The sequence below is a fragment of the Typopeltis vanoorti genome, chromosome 17 (genome assembly GCF_054136105.1).
Source record: "Typopeltis vanoorti isolate ZY-2024b chromosome 17, IOZ_Tvanoo_1.0, whole genome shotgun sequence".
In the NCBI taxonomy this organism is placed as follows: domain Eukaryota; kingdom Metazoa; phylum Arthropoda; class Arachnida; order Uropygi; family Thelyphonidae; genus Typopeltis; species Typopeltis vanoorti.
Window position 1 is genome coordinate 62,811,857 of NC_143565.1, and position 27,796 is coordinate 62,839,652.

At 36.8% G+C, this 27,796-nt stretch overlaps 1 protein-coding gene across 1 annotated transcript in view; it reads right to left on the reverse strand.

The window, feature by feature from the left end:
- LOC150097442 (BBSome complex member BBS2-like) overlaps nt 1-27,796 on the reverse strand; it is a 539,668-nt gene that overhangs the window by 327,358 nt on the left and 184,514 nt on the right. The window contains exon 6 of the mRNA XM_090406918.1: nt 6,727-6,789. Coding sequence (XP_090263044.1) covers nt 6,727-6,789 — 63 coding nt within the window. The remainder of the gene's footprint in view (nt 1-6,726; nt 6,790-27,796) is intronic.

A 27,796-nucleotide genomic window follows, 5' to 3' on the forward strand; every position in this document is an offset into this window, starting at 1 on the left:
TCATCCTCTACAGCAGGATTTCTCAAACTTTTCCTACAACGGAACACCTTAGTTAGAGTCGACTATCATTGGTCTCGTACTCAATGTAAAGCTAAGCGCACACTATTGGCTGCAGCAGGCTGTATCGCATTGCAAAAATGTAACAGCGCACACTACAGGCATGCCGGGCCACAGCGCATCACACTGACCTTGCTTGTGACACACGTTTCCTAGAAAAGATACCTCCATGTCGGCAACCACGGGCGGCTGAGTCAAGGCCAGCACGCGCTGGCCTTAATAGCACAATCCACACCCAAAGTGAGGAGCACCTGATTTACAAACATGTCTGAACTTGTCACAGCATTTAAAACCATTCCAGGATCATATTCATTTTGATAATTTTTCGCAGAACACTGGTATTCTACAGAACATAGTTTGGGAAATGCTGCTCTACAGGATCCTTATCATCCACTGCTCTCAAATTCTTCATGATGTCACATTCAAAGATGAAAGATCTTTATGAAATGCTAATTAAATATGTCAACTATATACTCTGCAATATTTGTCCTTATACTATTTTCACTAATCAATGTTATCCTGCCATAATCATTCTTTTCTTTGCTGGCTACATATTGAAAGAACTCCCCAGGGTTTTCTTTTGGAGGGGGGGCTTCATTAGTTAACTGCTGCTCATACTGCACTTTTGCTACCCTCACAAACCAAGCCATCCTACTTAACTGTTCTTTGTGCTCCTCATGGGACTGATTACTACCACTCATCTTATGTTGCACCCAATAATGCCTTCTTTCTCTGTTTTGCATGCTTAATCTTTTCATTCATCCATTTAACACCTACCTCATTTAACCTTCTGACCCTTGGAATATATTCAGGCATTGTTTTCTTGAATAGCAGAAAAGCAGCATTGATCTTTCCACCTAACTCCTCATTCCATGCTATAGCTGCAAGATGTCTCCTGAGCTCCTCATAATCATCAGCCTTGTAGTTATCAACCAAATAATCACTTAATGGTCACCCTCACCAACTAGAGTGAGATTTGACATCTCGTTTATAATGACATCCTCTGATTAGATTATCAAATCCGCGACCCTCAATCCTCACATACCCTCTGGTACAAACTGACTTAGGTAGTTGTCCCTCAAAAACTTGGGAAATTCATTTACTTTAGTTCCAGTTGTTATCTCATCATCTAAATGTATACTGCCATAATTAAAATCATCCATAATGATCGCCCTTTTCCTATTTACTTGACTAATTTGCTTATACATTTTGTGGACGCTATCCTCCATATTACCAGGTCTATAGCAACAGCCAATGAAGTATTCCATTCTATTTTCACACCATACTGCTTCAAAACCACTGCTACCATTTCTCTCTTCCATCTCTACTTTGTATGAACATAACTCTTCTTCTTCTATCATCAATAGCACTCCATTCCCTTTTTGCCCTTTGCATCTTAATGAAAAACATCATACACTTCCATCTCTATTCATGTTAGGATGTCATCCTCATCCAACCATGTCTCACTTATTCCAACAATTTTTGGATGAATGAACTCAATCGATGCAACCATTTCATTTCCATTCTTTCCGATGCTTCTAGCACTCACATACAAACATGACAGCTAATTCCTAGATCTATAACAAGTTTCATTGATACCACTTATTACATGCAACTTCTTCATACCTTCCTCAAGCCATTTTGTTTTCTTCTTACCCATCCCAGAACTGTCTTCAAATCCAACTACTCTATTTACATCCCCAGGTCATTCCATTCCCTTGTTGTCTACACACAAAAATTCATTTTGTCTTTAAGAATCAACCTTTTGCATGATGTTCCCCTGTCCATCCTGAGTTCCCTCAATGGCCGTATACATTTGGATGAGATAACAATCGGAAGTAAAGAAAATGAATTTCCCAAGTTTTTGAGGGACAACTACCTGAGTTCTTGCAAAATTGTTCTCTCATTCTCTACACCCATATTGCCCACTCATTCAAAAGTACTGCTTCCATATCTCCTTCCTAACTCTGCCATTCTTTCACATTGCTTCTTACTTGCTCAGATGTATTCTCTGCACTCATTACTCTCCCTTCCTGTAGCAGTCTCTCCAAGCGACTAACTTCAAAATCATGCAAATGCAGTCCATCACTCTTATACAGTTCAATTCACCCTTCAAACTTATTTCATACATTAAGAAACTGCACTCCTTTCTCTTCACATATTTCTGCTAACATATCATGCATAAATCTTGCACTCTGCTTCATACATTGACTATCACACTATAATCATTTACCCTTCTCAACAACATCCTGATATCCAGTTTTCATTCTCCTTGTTCCAAGTCGAGTCATTTGGCACTACTAGCACTGCCAACTCTTTTGCTCGCTTACTCTTCGTATCTAATACCTCAATCACTGTATTCATTTTATCTCCCAGAAAACAAACCTTGTGCATCTTCTTGTTTACCACACCTATAATTATCAAATCCACATACAATGCTACTCGTGATTCTTTTGTTACCTCTTTCATATCAACATCATTCATTTCCTTCTTTTTCACTCTTCATTCACACATCTACAATTAGATTTAATTTCACTCTGCCTTATCTTCACTAACTGAGCTCTCGAATTTTGCATGATTTTTTCTATTTTATCGTCAGTCACAAGAGAATGTTCGGCGTGAACCCTGCTTGCCATCTTACTGTTAATTGTACTCTGTTTTGCACCATCATTATCACATGCTTTATTATCAATCAACCTCTCCTCGCTATCGTCTTGACACAATTTCTGAATATTCACACAATCTTCCTCAACTACTGTTTTCGTTACAACATGGTGTTTCAATTTCCTAGTCTTATTAAAACAAACCTCGTGTTCTATCCTAATATTGCACTTCCTATATACCAAAACTCACTCCTTCCTGTTATTCAGCCTCTTCACTTAAACATCTGCGATATCTTCCCTACCATCGATGTATCCCAAACTTAAGTCTTTACATTTAGTCGAATTAAACAAACACTTCCCCATTCATTTGTCCATCTGTCTGAGTTATTCAAATCCTCCCGAAGGGCTAATCATATTGGCACTATTACTAATAACCCTGCCACACTCCATATCATCAGTAAACAACTAAATATCCCCTGAAATCCATTGACAATGTCATTGATACACATATTAATCAATACAGGTCCCATTATTGAGCCATGTGAATCCCACCTCTAACCTTCTGCTTCCTCATACAACTCGTTGATATCTATCAGATAGTCATTTTCCAATCCAATACACTATCTTGACATCTAATCTCATATACCGTAACTTAAACATCAGCTTATCGTGTTACACCCTGTCAAATGTTTATGTAAAATCAAAAAAAAATGGCACTATATGCCTTTTCCTATCAACCACTCTTGTTGCTTTATTTGCTTTATTATAAAAGGCAATTAGATTACTAAAACAAGTACACCCCCTAACAAATCCATACTGTCCCTCACAGATAATGCTACCCTGATCAGCCTAACGTTGTATAGGATCTTTCACTAATTTCTCTAAAATCTTAACCACAGAAGTACTACAAACTGATATATAGTTTGAAACTTCTATTGTATCACTAACTTTATGCAATGGCATTATCTTACCATCCTTCCAATCCTTGGGCATCTTTCCCATAACCAGACTCTCACTGAAATGCCAAGTCAGAGTAAGGCAGTTCTTTAGCACTTTCTTTCAAAACGTGGCAAAATCCTATCCAGTCCCATTGCTTTATTGAGATCCAGAGTACTTAATAATTGAAACACTCTCCTCATGTACTTCTAAACCTTGAACCCTCATTATCCATCTAGTAGCAAAACTTAATTTCGAGGATGAAATACCAAAGTAAAGTGATCATTAAATAACTCCACTATGTCTTCTGCATCAGCCACTCTATTCTCATTTTTTGTCTAACAATGTCATTCTTCTACAATCATTTCTTCTCCTACTGGCCATATAATGAAAGAATTCTGGATTTTCCTTGTATCTAAGGATAATCGCTTTTCATATTCTAGACTTGTCTTTCCTACTATGCTAATCAATTTCCTGGCTTGAGTCTTATACTGTTCATGTATCCACTCCCCACTCTGTCCCTTATTGTCATCCACTTTACATGAAATCATGTTCTCTTTTTCAACTGCAGTATACAACTTGCCACTGCTATTAATAAATATTTCTGCACTAGTTCCCAAGCACTAGTGACATCTTGCCTTTCCAATTCTTCCATCCATGCAACTGCCACAAGCTGATTTCTAAGATTATTATAATCACCTGCCTTGCAATTTCACATAAGTTCCTTATAGATGTTAATTTCCTTTTTATCATATACACATTTAATTAAAATATAAATAAAAATACATGAAAAAATAAAATATATTCAGTGAATAGGAAAAAAATTGCTTTGAGATGTGGTGCTATAGGAGAGCACTGAAATTTCGTGGAAGGAGAAAAAAAACTAATAAAGATGTATTGAAGTTAATGGGAACCAAAAGAGCACTCGTAGAAGACCTTATAAAGAGAAAACGCAAAATGGCAAGACACATTAAGAGATCAGCAGAGGAAAACATGTCTGGAAATGCTGGAGGCAAAAGTAGAGGGAAGAGAATCTCCTGGTAGACCAAAAATGGGTTTTGGGCTGATGATGTAAAGAAATGGATGGTTAACAAGAGCTATTACGAGATCAAAAGGATGGCAGAGGAACGGACATTCTCTGGTGTACTATGATTGCTACCTCCAAATTAGAGAAGCTACTTAAGAAGAAGACTAGAACAGTTTTTTTTTTTTTTCTTTTTATACAATGAAACCTGTGGTGAATTCATCACCAAATATCTTGGGACATCCTCAGTATACAGTAATTCAAACAATACTAAGAATAGCATACAGTTAGGGCACATGATTACAATGGAATCCCAATATGCATGCAGTAGTTTGTTATAGAATTAAATTAAAATATAACTGAAAAAAAATAAAAAATAAAAAAATAACATATATCAAGAGATTATTTTACACAATTTTGTACGACGATTTCCCATACTTTAGGAATAGCAAGAACGTCATTAGGGTTTAAATTTGGTCTGTGTAGTAGGGATTCAGCACTTTCTTTATATAAATGTTCATGTTTATATAAAGATCTATGTAAAAGTTTTGTCTTTTCCCAATGGATCCTATGATTTGGGTTTTCAACTCCATGTTGAGCGAGGCCAGATTTCTGCGGTTTGAAAAAACGAATGTGGTTCTGATGTTCCGAAATGAGTTTCTGAACAGATCTACCTGTCTGTCCATAGTAAGGCAACTCGCAGGAGCAAGGGACCTCATACACACCAGGCAACATCAGAGGTGAGAGTGTGTTTTTAGGAGAAGGTAACAAGTTATAGATCTGGTTGATGGGTTTGTAGGTAGTGGCAAGATTGTATTTCTTCATAATTTTTGAAAGCCATTCGGAGATGCCTTTGACATAAGGCATGGGAATCTTATGGGCTCTTATTAGATAAAGAATCTCCACAGGGTATCTCCTTTCTGGATTTATACATTCAAAGAAAAGAAGATGGTTCCATCGCCACGTCTGTCTATTGCAAGCCTACATTTTCAGGTCGCTACATTCACAATACTTCCACTCATCATCCATCTCAAAAATTTGGCATCATTAAATCATTAGTTACCAGAGCACACAGATTCTGCTCCTCTGAAGAATCTCTAAACCAAGAATTAGAAATAATCAAAAATACAGCCATACTAAATGGATACAATCTTAAAACAACTCAAAAAAATCATCAGTCACTTCCCCCACACATCAATCTAGACAAGAACAAGCCCATAGGATTCCTATACCTTATGTCAAAGGCATCTCCGAGCGTCATTCAATAATTATGAATAAATACAATCTTGCCACTACCTACAAACCCATCAACCAGATCTATAACTTGCTACCTTCTCCTAAAGACAAACTCTCACCTCTGATGTTACCTGGCATGTATGAGGTCCCATGCTCCTGCAAGTTCTCTTACTATGGACAAACAAGTAGATCTGTTCAGAAACTCATTTCGGAACATCAGGACCATATTCGTCTTTTAAAACCACAGGAATCTGGCCTTGCTTAACACGGAGTTGAAAACCCAAACCATAAGATCCATTGGGAAAAGATAAAACTTTTACATAGATCTCTATATAAACATGAACGTTTATATAAAGAAAGTGCTGAAGCCCTGCTACAAAGACCAAATTTAAACCGTAATGACGTTCTTGCTATTCCTAAAGTATGGGAAATTGTCATACAAAATTGTGTTAAATAATCTCTTTATATATGTTATCTTTTTTTTTTTTCAGTTATATTTTAATTTAATTCAATAACACGCTACTGCACACATATTGGGATTCCATTGTAATCATGCGCCCTAACTGTATGTTATTCCTAGTATTGTTTGAATTACTGTACTGATGATGTCCCAAGATACTTGGGATGAAATATTTACGTATTAAAACTTATCACTGTGGTTAGTACATTTTTATTTTTATTAGTGAAGAACAGGTATTGGAATATACGTATTTATATATCTAAGCTAAAAACAATGAACAAATATTAATCCAAAAAAGAAGGGTAATTTTTGGTGAAAAAATAAAATTTTTTGTTTTATATTAACAGTGAGTTAAAATAAAATCTATATATATCTTTATTTTAAAAACGTATATAGTTAGCCCACATTACCTCATTAAAATTATCCTGATTGAAATCATTAAGGGTCATAGAACTTACATTATCACCAGTAACCTGAAAGAAACAAACAACAATAAAAAAATACTTATAAGCATTATTATTGAAATTAACAATAAAGCAGAGTTGATAAAATAAATATTTTAATTATGCTGACATATTGCTGGTCAGTATTCAAAGCTTACATTTATGTGAATGCATCCATGAAAGTCATAAATTATTATTATTATACAAATACATCCTGGAGTCAAGACTCATTGAGGGAGGCAATAGTAAGATGCATTCTAACAGAGATAATGTTTATCATACCTTATCTTAAATTGATTCAATGTTTGAGCACTCACTATCTCATTTGGCAATAAATTCCACTCACCAACCACTCTCCATGCAAAAATGAATGGTGCACTCTTATACACCACACCTTTATACAACTTCCAAGAATGACCTCTTGTCTCTATCCTCTTCCCTCCTTCGACCCTTTGAAAAATATCTTCAGTATCTATTTGATAAGTACCCCTTAGCAATTTATATGTCTCAATCATATCAACCCGCTTCCGCCTATTGACAAACATCTGCAATTTACATTTTTTCAACCTGTCTTCATAGTCTCTTCTCGTAGACAGGCTTATACGTTGGTTATGCATTATTAAAACACTTAAGGAATAGAACAACGTAGTTAAGGATATAAATTAAATTAGACTTTAATAAATATTTTCCGATATTTCGGCAACGTCACATTGCCATTTTCTAAAGGAACTTACAAAAAAGTTACGTGCACGTAGGCACTACAACACAGAAACTGGGAATGAAGAGAAGAAGCTATTGTTCTACTAACAGTCCTGATGGTGCCCTCTAGCAGGCTAAGTAGGTGTTCTTGGCCGTTGGGCTGAAGGTCTGCAGATGTAGGCCTCCCAAATTTGGGGCAGTCGCATACAACCAAATTTGTTGAGGTTTGGAGAATTTCTTAGGGCTGAGGTTGATTCCATAAAGAGTCTTTCAAATTTGTATTTGCTACGGTGTATCACTGTAGCTTTCTTCCACCGTATTCTGTGGCGTGTATCCAGAGCATGGTCTGCAAGCCCAGAATGACTGTATTTGTGAAAACAGATGTAGTCCTTGTGTTCCGAAATTCTGATATTTGCTGTCCTGCCTGTTTGGCCATAGTCTTCATAGTCAGTATTCCACAATCCCGATATTGCTTTTGTGATTTGCCTCTCAACTTTTTCTGCAGCTTGCTTCTCACCTAGGAACACAGGTGACCAAACATGATGCACAGTAGTTCAGATGTGGTCTAATCAAAGCAGAATGACACACATCCTCCTCTCTACTTATCAAACTTAACTTACTCTACTTACTTAGTACACTGCATTTCTTTGTGCTGTTTTTATTATATTTGTGAAGAATTGTTGGATAAAAACAATTCTTTATCCACCAATATCCCAAGATCACATGCTTCCTCCACCTCCTGTAATACAATTTCTCCAATATGATATGTAGCTTTAATTTTTTGGGATCCAAAATGCAAAACCTTACATTTGCTGGTGTTAAATTGCCATCCTCACTTGTCTGCCCACATACTATTTTATTCAAATTGCTCTGAAACACCAGTACATCTACATCATTCCTAATAACTATTCCAGCTTAGCATCATCTGCAAACAGCCAAACATCATTTCCAGACCACTCGCAATATCATTAACAAACAAACAAATTGAACAGCAGTGGCCCTAGAACAGAACCCTGTGGGACTCCACTGATGGCACCTCTATATGCCACCATTTGATATCGATTAGAAAGCCAGCTTGCTATCCAATCAACCAACCGATTTTCCAATCCCATTTGCTGTAACTTATACACCAGTTTATTATGTGGTAGCCTGTCAAATGCCTTTGTAAAATCCAGAAGTACCACCGTATATGAATCACCCCTATCCAGAAAGGTAGTTACCTCATTATAAAATGTAAGTAAATTTGTAAAACAAGAACTCCCTTTAACAAAACCATGTTGACCTTTATACAGAATTTTTTCCTTTTCGAACCTCCTGACCAACCTCTCCAAGATCTTAACAACCACTCTAGAAATGCAAACTGGTCTGTAATTTGAAATATCCGTTTGCTTCCACCTTTATGCAATGGAATGATCTCGTTCTCTTTCAACTCATTAGGGATTGTTGAGGACACTAGACTCTCACTAAACAACTGAGTCAACGTAAGTATCAGTTTCTTAGTGCATTCTTTCATGACACGTGATGAAATTCCATGTAATCCAATAACCTTATTCACATTGAGATGACTTATACTGAATATACTGAAAATTAGTACATTAGAATAATTTAGGACTAAGGGGATAGAAAATAAAGTAATTCTCACATCTAAAGACCAAACATGAACCTTTAAGTCACTTCAGGTGTACAGGTTAGTGGTCTCACACTAGGCAATGGAATTCACATGCCATGTAAAGGTATTTACTGACAACCATGCCGACAGTTCTATCCACTAGGCCAACCAGGCCAGTAAACATAAAACTTTTCTGCTGGACTGGGTTGGTATCAATATTGTAATAAATACTTATCTGATTGAGCATAATCACATTCTACACTAAGAAAAATACACTTAGATTTGGATGCAAGGAGGACCTAGAGAGTCATGAAGGTAGGTCATAATATAATTACAGTGTTTCTTGGTCATGATTATGCTGAAGCTGTTTATTTAATATCTGTAAACCAGTGATATGCTAATTGTAGAAAAGAGCATTAGGGAAAGGAACATCACTGTGGCTGCTGTATCTAATGCAATCAAGTAAGTTTACTATAACCTCTTTGTAGGAGAATAAAGGGGTCCTATTTAGAATTTTAAGCTTATCTTTGGTTGCAGTGCTTCAGTCTCATTTCTTCAATTAGGATGAAGCATCGCAACCAAAGGTAAGCAAGACATTAGTAGCAATCGGATGCATGAGGAGTACAGTTCAGGGTAATTTTTTTTTAATGATGGCAATTTGACTGCCAAAATATTGGAAATATTAATTATATTTATTGTAATTAATATTACTCTACATTGCAATTTCCTTCAAAAATACAATTATGAATGGCCTTACCACCAGACTTATGTCCATTGTAATGGTCACGCTGCTACAATAACTATCTGCCAATGTCAGCCTGCCATAATTATGCTTCATCTTGCTTGAAGTAGAAGAATTCCTTTGAATTATCCAGTATAAGTGCAGTATAAGAATTCAAAGGAATTCTTATATTGCACCTTTACTGCCTGCTTTTATATTCTTCATGCATTTGATTACTATTAACTGTCTTGATTCTCCTCCACATCTTCATTACCAAACACTGATTGCTTGATTTCACTGTTCATCCATTTCACTCCTACTCTATTTTATCTGCTTAACTCTTGATATTAAGTTATGCATTGCTTGTATCGTATATACCACCTTATCAATTCCAATACTCTGTCAACATGTTTTCTCCATAGTCCAACCCAGCATATTGATCCTAGTGACGTCATACTGACACTAACTTCTTACATACCATTCACATTAGCTAACTACTGCTTCAAATGTGAAATGAAGTGTCTGGAAGATGAGACTAAATTCTTGATTTTCATCAACTCTTGCCTAAGATCTATCTTCCACCCCATTCCCTTGGATATCACTACTAGCGCTTCCATTCAATTTCTGACTACTACAGCAACACAACCCTGCCTTTTTGAAATGCTCTAGCCTAAGCCTATCATCTCACTTGTTACATGCATTAATGCTCTCCTTCTTTTTGTCTATTCTTACAGTCCAGTGTTGGTTTTAATATAGCATAAATGATTTCTTTTTGGTATTATTCAGTCATCTATCTTAATTAGTGAAATGCTAACAGATTCATCTCCTATGGAGACACTATTACTGATTACTTGATATCAGAATCAAGTATTAGCTCATTTCAAAGAAACCATATCTTTAACTATTATAGTGAAAGTCATCAGGGTGAACACATAAAGACAAATCATTATATTGTGAATTAAAAATATTAAGATACTCTCACACACTTTCTCTCAATTTAAAATGTACAAACAATTACAGATGAATGTTCATTGTGCTGAAATAAAATATAGCAACTCATAATGACAAAACTGTAGGCCAAGATATAGCATCATCATCATCCATCAATTGCACTCTAATCCACAAGTAAACTTTCAACAGTTAATTCTCTGACTGGACTAAGAAGGGAAGAAAAATTATATCAAATGCCTGTATCTTTTGAAGCAGCCATCCATTCTACTTTCAACAGGAGATGATTTAACTGAAGATACAAAATAGTCTTATCTTCCAATAATTGAGAGAATATTCAAACAGAACACTGCTTCCATTAAAAATGAAGAATAAGAGTCATGTAAACATAATGGAAACATTACTAAGATAATAAGCCGAAAGGCTATTTTACTGGCGAATTTGTTAATTGAAAGGGGGATGGTAAATCCCGTTCTATTTTATAGCCGGGTCTGAAACTCGGATTGAAATCCATAGAGTATCATGCCGAAAAATCCATCTACCTTTGCATGGAGTTGCCCTGGTGTTGTACTACCCAAGTGATCATTTACACTTGGGCCTGCCGATAGTTTTTTCAGCATGAAACTGTATGGATTTCGATCCGAGTTTCAGACTCGGCTATAAAATAGAACGGGATTTACCATCCCCCTTTCAAATAATGGAAACATGTTAGTTTCTTCTATTCCAGTCCTTTCTTGATATCCTTGATTTTAATATAATACTGCTATTGTTACCATCTGTTCACCTTCCTAATCTTTCTCACAATTCTCATGTCTGTGGTTGCCAGTCTTCAATCGTTTTATTTCTAACCGAGGTTAAGATCCATATGTTAAAATTGGTTTGAACATTGTCTTATATACACCTAATTTCTCTCTTATTCCCCACAAATTTCTTCAGCTGACTTCCTACCATACTTTCACTTCTTTCTCATCCATCAGATGGAGGGTTGAGTCTCCTATGAACAAATCTTTGCCATCTTGTTCTATCTCTGGCCATTTCTGTCGTCTCCCTCTCTCTGAAGCTCGATAATTGTGACCTTTCCTTCATAGACCGTAGCCAAGTTCTTTTTGGTCTGCCTTTTGTTCATCTTCCTCCAATGATTACATTCAAGACTATATATGATAATCTCTGAAAGGACATTCTCTGGAGGTGTCCAAAACATTTTAACTGCAGTTTAAGAATTATATCTATGATATCTTCTCCATAGTTTAATTCGTGTTTGACTTGCTCATTTGTTTTGTGTTCTGACCAGTCTTCTCTCTGTGGGTCTTATTTATTTTTCTTAAGCATTTCATTTCGAATGCTCTGATTTTTTTGTATTTCTTTCTGATTGCATCTCTGTCTCAGCTCCATATATTGCTGTAAGTATAATTGTTTTTTAGAGTTTTAGTTTGAGACTTTTTGAAATGCTGTCACTTTTCCATATTTGGTTTAATTTATTCATATTAGACCACCTTTTGTTAAGTCTTACCATTAACTATGTCTTAGCATTGCTAATTCTATTATTATGAAAATATCAACATATATCAATTGTCATTAACAGACTGTATGTCTGTGCACTTCTTAATAAAATTTCCATTTTATTAAGAAGTGTGCATGTTATGGAAATTCTCGATCCATACTATTCCATAACTTTGAGATCTCCTCTCTCTCTCTCTCTCTCTGTCCATGATATGTACTCTTTCTTAGCACCCAAGCTGTTATTTTTTTAGTGTTTTTTTCATCCTAACCAAAGAAACTGAACACTGTCTGATATCATGCAGATTGTGTCAGTCACATCCAAGTGCTTCACTTTATGGTTGGCAATATCAACATCACCATGTCACTTTTGTCCAAAAACTGGAGCAGATATGAAGAGGAGGGTACTCATCAGCTCATTGTCCATCTACAACAACATAAGAAATACATCTGCTACACAATTATGATCAATTAGTTGTAGCAAGCTATGTCATGGGCATTCACACAGAATCAAATGGAAAAAATTACAAAACTTTGCTACAAGGTATAAATGTGAAAGACTTCTTATTTATTTATTTTTTTGTTTGTTTTGAATCAGCAATCTTCAAAACAAGGGAAACTAATTCTGAGCGACCTCTTTTCCGATAATTAAGGCTGCTTACCAGCACCTTAAGAGAGACACCCTTTCTAAGACTTGATGCTCTTAGTCTAATGATTTCCATTTCATTTTTGTGTTGCTTATGTAGCCATTACAATTCTTATATCATAGATTCACTCCAGTCTATAATCTCGCAGGTGCAGTATTTCAGTAATGTGTCTCTTCTAGAGGTACTTTCATGGTCATTGCTCCAGTTTCCATTTAAGTGTCGCTTGATTTACTCATCTAACTCTGAGAATGTAATATTGTGATGACTATATATTTTATCCTATGTGCCAATCCAGAGCAGATAGCCACAAATGCACTGGCTCATGATTCTACTGCATACCCCCTGAACTTCTCACTGGTTACAATTCTTCTTTCACAAGCAATATCTCTTCACCCCTTAGCCCAATCATGTTCACTCTGTCCTTCCTGAAAATACAACGATTTTGCATTCTGTTCCTGAAATTATATTTTTCTCCACTTTTTTTTTTTTTTTCACAGTATTGACTAACACAAGAAAAAAATATGATTACTTAATTTATTAAATTACTAGAGGCATTTTCTGCCCATTACAATTCTTATTTTGATACATATCAAACCAGTATCCCTAAAGCAACAAAATATTTCTATGGAACATAAAGATATAATAATGTACTATTCATTGGGAGGTGGTGGAGATGATTCAGAGACGAGTGACCAAGCTGATGACAGGTCTGTGGAATGTTCCCTATGAAGATCTTGAGAGCGTGTGGGTTGCAAAGTTTAGCTGACATGCAGAGAAGAGGAGATATGACAGAAAGTTACTCAAGTTACTTATAAGTTACTAAAGGGATTTAAGATTGACACAAAAGAAATTTTGGAATACATGGGGAGTAGGGAAAAGCAAGGGGTCACACTTGGAAGCTGTTTAAAAGTAAGAGTGTGCAGACCAGATTCTTTACTTGGAGAGTGGTGAATGAGTGGAATGCATTGCCAGATACAGTAGTGAGAATCCCAACAGAATAAGTCTCCTGCGATGAGTTTTTTTAACCCCATGGAGTACCCAAATAAATAATAATAATAGTAACAATAACATACAAACAAACTATGATCTTATCAGTGTACTCTCGAAGGCTTTATTTAAAGTTGACTATATAGCCATCATCAATAGTCAACTACTTCAACCACCTGGAAACCCATTACTTAATCAGTATTTTATTATTATTATTACGGGTATCTCCATGGAGTCAGTAGACTCATCGCGGGAGACCCAAACTAGCAAAACAATATCTGTCATATCTCTTCTTGAATTCATTTACAGACGAAGAGCTCACAACTAAGTCAGGCAATGAATTCCACTCATTCACCACCCTCCAGGCAAAAAACCTTGTTCTGACACCTTTGTTAACCACACTCTTCTTTAATTTCCAGAGATGACCTCTTGTTCTTCCATCACTTTCACACAGCTGAAACATTTCCCCTGCATCAATCCTATAAAAACCTTTTAGTAATTTGAATGTTTCTATCATATCCCCTCTTCTTCGCCTATCAACCAATCTCTGCAATCCACAAGCTCTCAATCTATCAATGTAGGGAGCATTTTTTATATCACTCACCAACTTGGTCACTCTTCTCTGAACCCTCTCCACAGCCTCCTCATCTCCAAGGAATCCAGGTGACCAGACCTGAGCACAGTAATCCAAATGTGGAAGTATCAATGCTTTATAAAGGGGAATAATAACCTCTTTATCTCTGGATGTCAGTGTGTTCCTCAACAACCAAGTAATCCTATGTGCAATCTTGGACACCTTAGCAATGTGTCCTCTGAACTTCATCTCCTTATCTACCAATACCCCTAAGTCCCTAGCCTCATCAATCTCTTGGAGTACCTTTCCATCGATGTAGTACACAGCTGGTAATCTTTTAATCCCAAAATGCATGACTTTACACTTTTCCACATTGAACTGACATCCATTTTCTTTTGCCCATTTTACCAGCTTATTTAAATCCTCCTGCAAACTTTCAACATCAGCTTGATTTTTTATTGCACTACACAACTTTGCATCATCAGCAAACAACTGAATATCTCCCTTTAAGCCGTTTCCTATATCATTTATATACAAATTAAACAACATTGGCCCAAGCACAGAGCCCTGAGGCACACCACTGGTCACCTGCCTCATTCTGGACTCTTCTCCTCCATACACCACCTTATGGTATCTCTCCCTGAGCCATTCTCCTATCCATATCACCAATTTAATATCTATTCCCATCTGCTCCAATTTGCGTAACAGTGTTCTATGGGGTATCCTGTCAAAAGCCTTAGCAAAATCCAGAAGTACCACTGTGTAGCCAGTTCCTTTGTCCAACTCAGATGTTATTCTATTATGAATAGTTAATAGATTGCTAAGGCAGGATCTACCTTTAACAAAACCATGTTGGCCTCTATAGAGTATCATATCCTGATCCACCCATTCTTGAATTTTGTCTTTAACCAACTTTTCCAATACTTTTACCACTACTCCTGAGATGGTGATTGGTCTGTAATTCAATACCGCAGTTTTAGAGCCACCCTTATGCAAAGGAACCACTTTGCCTAACTTCCACTCCCTAGGGACCATACCAGAGTTCAAACTTAAGTTAAATATCCAGGTGAGAGGGGTTGACAATTCATTTGCACATTCACGCAACACCCGAGCTGATATTCCATCTAAGCCTACCGCAGTGTTTGCATTTAAGTTTTGCAATATATTTAATACCTCTGATTCTTTAGCTTCAATTCTCACATTAGGTATTGCTGTAGGTATAGAGATATCCTCACTTGGGTGATAGACTTTTGAAAAGTGATCACTCAGTAACTCGACTATTACATCTGATTTTGTCACCTCAATACCATCAGCACCCACTAAGGTTATCCTTCCGAAGTCATTCTTCCTCTTACTTGCCACATAGCGGAAGAACTCTTTGGGATTACCCTTGATCTCTTGGGCTAAGGTCTTCTCATAATCTGATTTAGCTTTTCTTACTATGCTGGTAACTTTCCTAGCTTGAGCCTTGTACTGCTCATGGGTGTCCTGATCGCCTTTCTCCTTGTAAATTCTCCATAACATTTTCTTTTTTTGCAGTTCAAGCTTGATACTACTGCTCATCCATCTAATGCCTGCCTTGTTTGACCTCCTAACCATGGGGACACAATCTGATATTGCTTTCCTCAGATACCCGCTGATTTTATCCCAAGCACTGCTAACATCTTTCCCTTGCAATATGTTCTGCCATGGGATGGCTGCAAGCTCACTCCGAAGCTTGTTATAATTGCCTAACCTGTAGTTCCGTACATACCCCTTCTTAATAGAAAAATCCACAGATTTTGCAACCTCCCAAGTCAATACCACATGATCGCTTTCACCAACTGGAGGTAACGAGGACACCTTACTTATGCATATAACCTCTGAACCAATAACCAGGTCCAACACTCTCACACCACGTGTCCCTTCAGTTACGTGCTGTTTCAAGTAATTATCTCGTAGAAGATGTATGAATTCCATTTCCTTTTTGCTACGTGATATTTCCTCCTTCCAATTGATATCACCGTAATTAAAATCCCCCATAATAATCACCAAGCCTTCACTCATTGCACTAAGTTGCTGATGCATGAATTCAATATCTCCCCCCGTACTCCCTGGCCTATAGCAGCATCCAACTGTATATTTGGTTGCGTTGGTCGCTATTTCGCACCAGACTGCCTCAAATGAACTCTTATTCACATGTCTATCATCATGATATACTACTTTCTTTGGCTGCAACACATCAGCTATCATCAACAGTACTCCTCCCCCTGTTCTATCTTCTCTATCCTCCCTGAAAATAGTGTACCCATCACATTCAATTCCAGTGACCACATCTTCTGCTGACAGCCAAGTTTCACTAATGCCTACAACTTTTGGTGAGATTTCACTGACTAATGCCAAAAATTCTTCTCTCTTATTTCGAATGCTTCTAGCATTGGTATACAAAAATTGCAGATTCCCTCTAGATCTTGTACCGGCTTTAGAACTGATATATAAGTCATTAACTACCGTAGTCCTATGCCGATTTTTATCCCCTCTCTTCTGCAATTTATTCAGCCTATAAGGATCAATAAATACACAATCAGTGCTAAAGTTTCTCTCTCTTACACTCAACCTTTTCAATATTAGTTTCCCTGCCCAATAACTTCAACCTGTTCAGAAAACAATAACTTCTTCAATCGCTTATGTCCTTCCATGTTAAGATGCAGTCCATCTCTAGCATACAACTGCCTTTTTCCTTCAAACACACTCCAAACATCAACAAACTCCAGACCTCTTTTTCTGCACATTCTTGCAATCATATCATTCATTATCATTGCTCGTCTACTTAACTCGTAATTGTCAAAACGAGGCAGCACACACACTATTCTCCCATTGACACTTTTCCTCTTCACAATATCTAATAATGTTCTTAAATCTTTTCCTACCCGATTTATACTACCTCTCAGGTCATTCGTACCCACCATAACTATCATCTTGTCTGCTTCATGCCCTCTCTTTATTGCTAAAGCCACTCTTTCTATTGTCCCATCAGCCAAGCACTCCTCATGCATACCACTCTCCATACCCTTAATCATAGAATCACCATATATTTTACTACTCTTAACTTCATTCAAGTCCACACTCATGGGCTCATTCTCTACACTATTCAGCATGACTCTCCCAGCTTCATTACTCAACTCTCTATTTCTTACCCCCCCACTCTCACTACATCTCGTTTCTTCTAGGCCACTTGTGGTTTTATTATATTGACTCACAATCACTCCCATACTATTTATTACTGAATCATTCACCAAAGACTCACCCATATGTAATCCTGTTCTAGTTACTTCAGCTAAAGTAATCTCTATAGTCCTAATTTCTCTGTTTAACACATTAAACTCCGCTTTAACTTCCAGTATCTCCTTACCGATCACTTCCACTTCCTCATGAAGAAGATGAAGGTCATTTTTCATTTTCATAAACTCCCGCCGAAGTTCTTCCGCTACGGTCCCGATGTCAGCTTCCATTCCTAAACGCTCCAGCCTATCCCGACACTTCTCACATACGTCGACATTTTCGTTCTTTTCATTTTGCCAGACCGACCACAGATCCTTCACATTTTTCGGTGCATACATATAGCAGTTTCCGCAACGCATCCATTGCGAAAAATCCAACGCTGAGCCGGCCTTTCTTGTAGTAGTAGAAGTCCTGCGCGCCGCTGACGTACGTTTCTTGTTGGACGCCATCTTTACACGTTGATATAGTGAAACAAACGGCAGTGAAAACACAATATATACAACACAGTTCTAAACAATAATACCACTCATCCTAAAGTATCCTAAAGTATTGACTCAAACATCTCACTCCAAAGAAGATCTGCTTAGTTATCACCAACAACTTTTGCATCAACCAACAGAAAGGTTTGGTAAAGCTTACATAGTCACACAACATTACCAGGATGCTCAAGCATGTGGGAAGGCTTATGTGTTCATCATGCATGTTGATTAATTTTAAAGGTGTAGATGAGAACACAGACTGATAAGAAAATAACTATTTATTAACTTATTCCTGATATTTCGCTGGTATTCTATCCAACATCTTCAGAGAACAAAAAACAGTTTGTCACAGTATGCGAGACAACAACAAAGGGACTAGTTTGAACAATTGTAACATACAACACAAAGACTAGGCACCATCTATGAGGGTGGTCTGAAAAGTTCTTGGCCTAACAACGAAAAAACAAATTTATAATTTCAAAATGATTTTTATTTTTCAACATAATCTCCCTTAAGACTAATACATTTATTCCGGCGATGCTCCAGTGTCCCTGTAGTGGTTCTCAGTAAGATCGGCAAAATACCCCTCTACAACTGCAATCACCTCTTAATACGAAGAAAAATGCTGACCAGCGAGGAAGATTTTCATTTCAACAAAAGATTTTTAGTTTTCGGAAGAGATAGAAGTCAGAGGGAGCCAAATCTGGGGAATGGGTGGATGTTCCAACTATTCATAGTGCAGATCCCTTAATTTTCTCATTGCCAAAACACATTTGTGGGCAGGTGCATTATCCTGATGAAAGATGATTTTTTTTTGTTCTGCAAACTGGATCTTTTCTCATGAAATTTTTCGTCTAACCTGGTTAAAAGATCGGAATAATATTCCCCGGTTATTGTTTTACCTTTTTCATGATAATTACTGTTTGGATTCTGGTGTGTAATGGCGAATCCAAGTCTCACCCATTGACACACAAAATCAGTTTTTATTTTTGTTGAAATGCTCCAAGCACTGTTCAGAGATTTTTCATGCAAGTGCATGAAAATCTCTGAGCAAGTGTGGCACCCATCTTGCACAAAACCTTTTTCATTTGCAATTCTTCATGCAAAATATATCCTACACATTCTTTTGAAATGCCTATAGTCTCAGCAATTTCATGCACTCTGACTCGCCAGTCATCCAATACCATAATCGTACACTTGATCAATGATTTCTGATGTTGTTACACCTTTTGGACGTTCTTCAAGTGGATCATATTGTAGGCTGGTACGGTCATGTTTAAACTCTGCAGCCCATTTCTTAATTGTCAAAAACGAAGGAGAAGAGCGCCCATAAACTTTTATGAACTTTGAATGAATTTCTTTTGGTTTTAAACCTTCTTTTACAAAGAATTTTATAACCACACGATACTCAATGTTATCCATTTCAAGAGATACAGACAGCACTTTTGTTCAAACAGCTGTATAAAAAAAACTACTTGTTAGAATGACTCGCAATTTCACATGGATGCTAATGACAGATGTACCAACTTAGAAAAAAATCTTAGGAAAAAAAAACTATGGTCAAAGCCGAGAACTTTTCAGATCACCCTTGTATGTCGGGGGGGGGACTGAGAGAGTAAGCAGGTATTAATTTGGTCTTAAGATGACTGTCTTCCAAGGCAAATTTACACAGCCATACTTTTTGAAGGTTTGGAGTATGTTTTTAAGGCTTCTGTTGATTCCAGTAACTACCTCTCTAACTTATAAAAGCTTCTGTGCAGCACTTTTATTTTTTTTCCAATTGATCCTGTGTGCAGGGATATCTAAAGCATTGTCCACTAGACCTGACTTGCCATAGCGATGGCGCCAGATGTATTTTTTATGTGCATTGAGGCGGATGTTCACAGTTCTTCCTGTCTGTCCATAGTAAGCTCAATCAAATGATCAGGGCATTTCATAGACTCCTAGATGTGATAAAGGAGAGATTCTGTCCTTGGGTGAAAGGAAGAGAGTTGCTAATTTCACATATGGTTTAAATATGGTGTATAGTTGATGTTTATTAAGCACTCTAGATATGTTTTCAGACGTGCCTTTATTGTATGGGATGATGACAGTTTTGTTGCCAAACATTTGGAAGGCAGTCATCTTAAGAATCAAATTAATAACTGCTTTCTCTCTCGTTTTTTTTTTTTTCAACATAGATGGTGCCTAATTAGGACTTTAGTCTTCATGCTACACATTACAATTGTTCGAGCTAGTCCCATTGTTGTTGTCTCGCGTACTGTGACAAACTGTTTTTTGCGCTCTGTAAATGCTGAATAGAATACCAGTGAAATATCAGCAATAAGTTAATAAATAGTTATTTTCTTATTAGTCTATGTTCTCATCTATACCGTTAAAATTAATCAACATTACCAGGGTATTTACATAGGTCTGACACGAAAGTGTGTTTACAGAGCAACCATCGTATGGTCAGCTTTGCAGGCACTGCAATCCAGTGATCAATGGATTCCTGCATTCAACTCTTCAGATTTCACCACTAATACCTGAGCTCACATGCTTCTTCTCATAAATAAATGCCTTTCTTCACTGACTGTAAATCTTAAAGCTTATGTGGATGGCAGTACACTGTATTCCTCCTCTATATCTTGTTGAAGGTGTGTGGGTTGAAGAGTTTAGCTGACAGGCAGCAGAAGAGGAGATATGATAGAAAGTTACTGAAGGTACTTATAAGTTACTAAAGGAATTCTATAAGATTGACACCAAAGAAATTTTCAAATACATGGGGAGTAGGGGGGAAAACAAGGGGTTACACTTGGAGGTTGTCTGAGAGTGTGGTCTAGCCAGCCTGATTGGCCAAGTGGTTAGCATATCCGCTCTCCAGCCAAAAGACTGTGGGTCTGAATCCCACTGTGGGAATGAATATTTGTGATTGTCTGTGAAAGTACTGCTGGTGGATGGTAGATGGCATTGTAGTTGGTGGAGACAGAGTTGTAGAGTAGGTGCCCTCCCTCGATGAGTCTTTGGACTGCCTAGAGGTGTCATGTAATAATAATAATATTTCTATATTATTCTATATTTGATAAACTCTGCAGGGATACCCATTCCAAGCTTCAAGACCTTCCATAACCAATGCCTAAAACTAGGATCTCCTTCCCATTCTTTAGCTGGTCAAAAACAATCCTGCAAAAACATAGTGTTGTCTTATTTCTTGCAAGAAAGATCTCAATTCACTTTGCCTTAACTTTGATAATAGCCAAACACATGATGTCCACAATCTCATCCATATCCAAAAAAATGAGGTGCCCTTTTCACTCATAACAGTACTTCTCACTTATGAAATGGTAGGACTAAATCAAATTCACCCAACCTTGGGGTATTGTTTCCACATTTAAGTTCGTGTATTAAAAACCTTTTTAAACATGTTTGACACTATTCAGAAGAGGGGAAACAAGTTAACGGACCTTACATCTTTCTCTCTTGCTCAGAGAGTTAATTAAATTGCTCTCTCACAGATTTAGTTTTTGCCTTATGTCTCTTTTATAAATATATACATAGGTACTTTCCAATAAACTGGTCAATGTCAGACCACAACTTTTTTGAGATTTTACTGAACCAACCTCTCATCCTCCTCTTTCATTCTACCTACCTCTGTTCTTTGGAACCCACTTGAAGGACAGCAAACTTTAACTGTGCCAGAAAAATTACTTTTGTACACACACACACAAAATTATTATAATCATATCCAATCAATTCTTAATAATAATTATTAAGAGAGACCTCCAGGGCATCAGGAACTCATTGAGAGAGGCCACATACTACATGCACCAGCTATCATACTTGAATTCATTCACACTACTTGCACACATAACATCCAGTGGCAATCCATTCCAATCACACACTACTCTATGAGAGAAAAATCTAGATCTCACCCGCTTCTTAGAGGCATTCATTCTCAGCTTCCAAGGATGCCCACTTGTCTTTTCCCCGCCCTAGGTAAAATAAAAAATTCCATCAACTGAAATTCTATATGACCCTTCCATAAGTCTCAATCATATCACTCCTCTTTCTCCTGTTTGCAAGTGTCAGAAGTCTATAAATTCTTAATCTTCCTAATCAGTATTCCACAATCCTGATATCATTGTTAACACTTTCTCTTCACTGTATCAGAATCACAACAGAACCCAGGAGAGGAAACCAGACCTGTATACACTAGTCCAAGTGAGGTCTTATCAAGGTGCCTTGTAAAGAGGCAAAATGACATTCTTATCTTTACATGTGAAAGTTCGTTTCAGCATTACAATTATTTGTATTTGCAATCTTTGCTGAGTGTCCCCTGAATTTTAACATTCCTATCTACTAACGCTCCAAGATCATTAGCCTGATCAGTTTCTTCTAGCATAATCACACCAATATAATATGACAATGGATATCTAATCATGACAAAGTGCATGACTTTACATTTACTGACATTGCCGGCCTGGGTGGCTGAGTGGCTAGAGTGTCTGCTCTCCGGCCAAGAGGCTGCGGGTTCGAATCCCATTGTGGGCATGGATGTTTGTGATTGTCCTACAAACTTTGTGTGGAAAGGGAATCTGCAACCCTACCACTTATTCTAGCAGAAGACATCATTGCCAAAACCATGCGAGATACGGCAGTGACCATACGGCGTCTATGGATGTCAAATGTGAAAAAAAAAAAAAAAAAAGAACTGTCATCCATTTCCTATGCCTACAATTCCAGCCTATTCAAATCATGCTGCAAGTACTGCATATCAGCAGTATTCCTGATTAACCTACCTTTCTTTGCATCATCAGCAAATAGCTGTATATAGCCTGCTAAATACTTCCAATATCATTAATCTAATCTAATCCTGTGGCCTCCTCTTTAAGAGGGTTGCAGCTGATGAACAGTCCGCTTCCATGCCTCTCTATCTCTTGCTTCTGAAAGATTCTTGCCTCTCCAATCTTTGATGTTGTCTTTCCATTGAAGTCAGGGTCTTCCTCTTCCTCTCTTTCCCTCCACCATCCCCTGATTCTGGGACGCTCTCCAGAAGAACCCCCTCATCAAATGTCCTGCAAACAATATTTTTCTTCTTTGGATACTACCCATATAGTCTCTTTTCATTTTGAATCTTTTAAGAACCTCTTCATTGCTCACTCTTTCAGTCCAGCTGATACGATCCATTTTTCTCAAGCACCACATTTCAAATGCATTCAATCGGTCACTCACTTCCTTATTGATCGTCCAGGACTCACATCCATACGTCCCCACGCTCCAGATCATTGTCTTGAGGATTCGTACTTTTAGCTATTTGTTCAGATTTCTGTTTCCTAATATGTGGTATATTTGGAAAAATGCTGCTTTTGCTTTTTTAATTCTGTTCTTAATTTCATAATTAGATCTACTGTCTTCTCTTATCCAACTCCCAAGGTATTCAAAACTTTTTACATTTTCTATTCTTTGTCTGTTCAAAGTGATTTCCATCCCATCATTTCTTTTCCTTGAAATCTTCATCACTTTTGTCTTCTGAATGTTTATTTTCATTTTATATCTCTCGTTTCCAACCCTGTTCAGTCTGTTCAAAATTCTTTGCAAGCCTTCCTCGCTCATAAGTACAATGTCACCTACATATCTTATATTATTTATCAGGTGTCCGTTTATCCTTATTCCATCCTTCAGATCTTCCAAGGCCTCCCTCATCATCCATTCGCTATAGACATTAAAAAGGAGTGGAGACAACCCACACCCTTTCTTTTGGGGATCCATTCAGTATCCTCTCCTTCAAATCTGCCCTGGCTTCTTGAGTTTTGTATATTCTGAACAAAATTCTCATAATATTTTAATCTATTCCTATTTTATGCAAAATATCAAATAAAACAGAGTGATTAACGTTATCAAAAGCTTTTTCATAGTCCACAAAGCATATAAATCTTTATTGCACTTGATCATTCTTTCCCCCAATATCCGTAGAGTTGTGATAGCTTCCCTGGTTCCCCTGAAATATCATTAATACAGATTGAATAACAGTGGACCAAGGACTGATCCTTGTGATACACTAGTTATCCATGCTAATGTTTTATAATTCAAGCCCATATTTTCCAATTTTCAAATCTTCCATGCTGTATTCTGTCAAAAGCCTTAGCAAAATCCAAAAGTATCATAGTGTACCCATTCCCCTTGTCTAGTTCAATGGTAACATTATTATAGAATGTGAACAAGTTATTAATGTTGTTTATTGCAAAGTACAGATTCACTTTCAACCCATTTCTGAATTCAAGCCCTAACCAATCTTTCCAATATCTTTACCAACCTGAGATACTGATTGGTCAATAGTTGGATACAACAGCCTTTGCACCACCATTATGCAATGAAATTACCACACATTCCTTCCACTACTGTGGAATTTTCCTTGTTCTGTGACTCAAATTATATAGCCTGGTCAAAGGAATAGCCAGCTCAGCTAAACACTCTTTTAGTACCCGTGCTGATATCCCATCAGCCCCTATTGCTGAATTCTTATTCATTTCTTCCTCCTCTTCATACACTTGAGTTTCTTCATTCAGTGAAGAGGTAGCAGTGAACGCAATATTGCATATACCAGGTTGATAGCTTATAACAAAATGGGCATTCGTTAGTTGGACAACCTCCTCTGTATTTTTCACCCTCACACTATCTGCATATTTAGAGTTATGCTTTTAAATCTTCATTCTTTCTTTTACTTGCATCATATCGATAGAATTCTTGCGAGTTGTCTTTAGCTTGCTTTAGCTTTTAATAATGAGACTTAGCCTTCTGTACAATAGTTGTGACTATTCTAGCCTGCTGCTTATAATTTTCATAACAGATATCATCCTTATGCACATGGTATTCCATCCACATCATCAGTTTCTTACGAATCTCTTAATAAGATTACACATCCATTTGAGTCCTACCTACCCTATTTATTCTTCGAAGCTCTCAGGACACATTCTGATACTGTATCTTCTATTGCATCTGATATGCAGTAGGTTTTGCATTATCTTGTATAAGAGATTAATATATACAGGAAAACCTCGCTTAATGCGAATTTGATATGTGCAATAATCAGTTAGCGCAATTGAGTGAAATGATACTATTTCCTGCTTTAAGCGAGTGATCAATCAGCTAACGCAATTTTTTACGTTATGCAAAATTTTATGTTAATCGAAATTTTTTGTCGCTAATCTGCAGTGAATGGAAAAGCTGGACATTTAATGATCGAGATGGAGTGTCTTCTATCACTGTGGATTGAGGATTATAATGAAAGAAAAATACCTCTTAGTATAAGGAATATTCAGGCAAAAGCTCTCAATATTTTCCTGAATGAAAGAAAACCAAATTTCAAGAGGAATGTGAAAGCTTTACTGCAAGTTTGGGATGGTTTGACCGTTTTAAAAATTGAGATGGACAGCATAACATAAGAATAATTGGGGAATCTGCTAGTGCTGATAAAGATTCTGTGGACAAGTTTCCTGAAGAATTGCGAAGGATAATTCAGGAGGGTGATTAAGATGATCAGTAAATATTCAACGTTGATGAAACTGGTCTCTTTTTGAAGCGTATGCCAACAAAAACTTTCCTAGCTAAAACTGAAGCATCTCAACCCAGATACAAAGTATCTAAAGATCGTCTTACACTTTTATTAGGAGGTAATACAGAAGGCAACTTTAAACTCAATCGAAGAAATCAGCACAGTTGGAAAAACATGGATTTAATGAACTGGATAATGAAGATGTGATAACTTGCTCGATTCCCATTCAGAACAATTAAGCAAGAATGATCTCCTTCAACTAGAAGAACAGTATGCATAAGAAGAAGATAAGGAGCACGAACAAGAAGAGAATATTATGATTAAGAAGCTAACTACAAAAGAACTTGAGCTAGTTTTCAATCATATTGAGCATGCAAAGGAAATTTTGTTTGATGCTGATCCTGATATGGAATGAGGCTTTGAAGTCCCACCGAAATCTTGATAAAGTGATCGCCAGCTATCGCAAATTCCATGACAAGATGAAAAAGTTGAGCACGATTCAAACATCTTTACTTAATTTTTTTTTTTTTAAAGTAGCTCAATCAAATGTTTAGACATTAAATAAAAATTTAAGCAATTGATTTTTATTAACTTTGATGATTTTATCCTATAATATAACTTATACAGTAATTTTTTTTTAGATGAATTATAATGATTCCTATTGTTTATTGTATTCACTTAACGTGATTACACCTAGCGCATTAATTGATGGATTAATTCATCGCATTAAGCAAGGTTTTCCTGTGTGTGTGTGTGTGTGTGTGTGTGTGTGTGTGTGTGTGTGTATGGGATTAATATATGTATATAGACAAATTAATCCTTTTCTCAGATGAAAGTAGAATACTATTGTACGGAATATCAGAAACATGCCCAAAATTAAGAGTAACTATTTTCCATCAAGCTAATATAACTTACCTGGAGTATTAAAAATTTGCTTGCTTGCTTTTTATGTGGCTCCCATACCCACAAAAAAGTTTGTACACTTTTCTTTTATTTTTTTTGTATTTTTTATTTATTTGTTACATAGTCTGGAAACCCTGCTCTAGAGACCAAACATGGAACTTTTTCAAGCCACTTCAGGCCTCTAATAAGTGGGGTGGTGGTGGCAGTTGTTTCATATCAGGCAGTGAATTTCATCTCCCATCCAAAGACTATCACAATCATTCCTGCTCATGGTGGGATTCAAACCCGGAACTGTTGGTTGAAGAGTGGGCACACTAACCATTTGGACAACCAGGCAGGCGGCAAATGTAGGGCACTTTTTACTACAAATCTATTCTCTCTTTCTCTCATATTATATTAATAGCTGATCATTGTGCTAAAGCATCTAAAGCCAATATTTATGTTTTGCAGGATAAAAAACCTCAAAAAATTCCAGGAGGAAAAAAATTGACACTTCCATACAAAACTAACTCTCCTTGAAAATATCACATTAAAAGTGAAAATATGCAATTATTTCTTTGATTAAACAGTAACAAACAGCAACCACACAAAAGGTCCATGTGTCTTCTGTTTGCCCATCATGTTCTGGGTGACAAATTAATGGAATTAAGTGCATTTAAATTGCAATTTTTAATCAGCATTTGGATTTCAAGTTAACAGTAGACATCCAGTATGAATTCTTATTGACAGCAAAATAGTTTCCATAAGAAGTAACGGAAGGACCATAAAGTGCTGTTGACTGTGCAACTGAGTGTATACAGCCCCAACTCAACATCACCAGAGTCAAGACTGGTACTTCAACATAAGAAGCCTGAATGGCAAAGAATGGAGCTGACTGAGGAATTCGATAAGCATGAGATCGATATAAGGGTGACTGAAATGAAAAAAAAAAAAAAAAGACAAAAATTGGTGAGATCTTTCTAAGCAATAAATACAAAAAAATTCAGGCAATAACAGTCAAGGAAAAGAAGAAGTAGTTATAGTATTCAACAGTAAATATGAGACTAATCGTCTTGAATGGCAGGCAATATCAAGTAGAATGATGTGGACAAATATCAGAATGGGGAACTGGACAATGTTGCTTATTTGTACCTATGGTCACACAGAAGGTTCTACTAAGGTAGAAGTGGAGGAATTTTTTG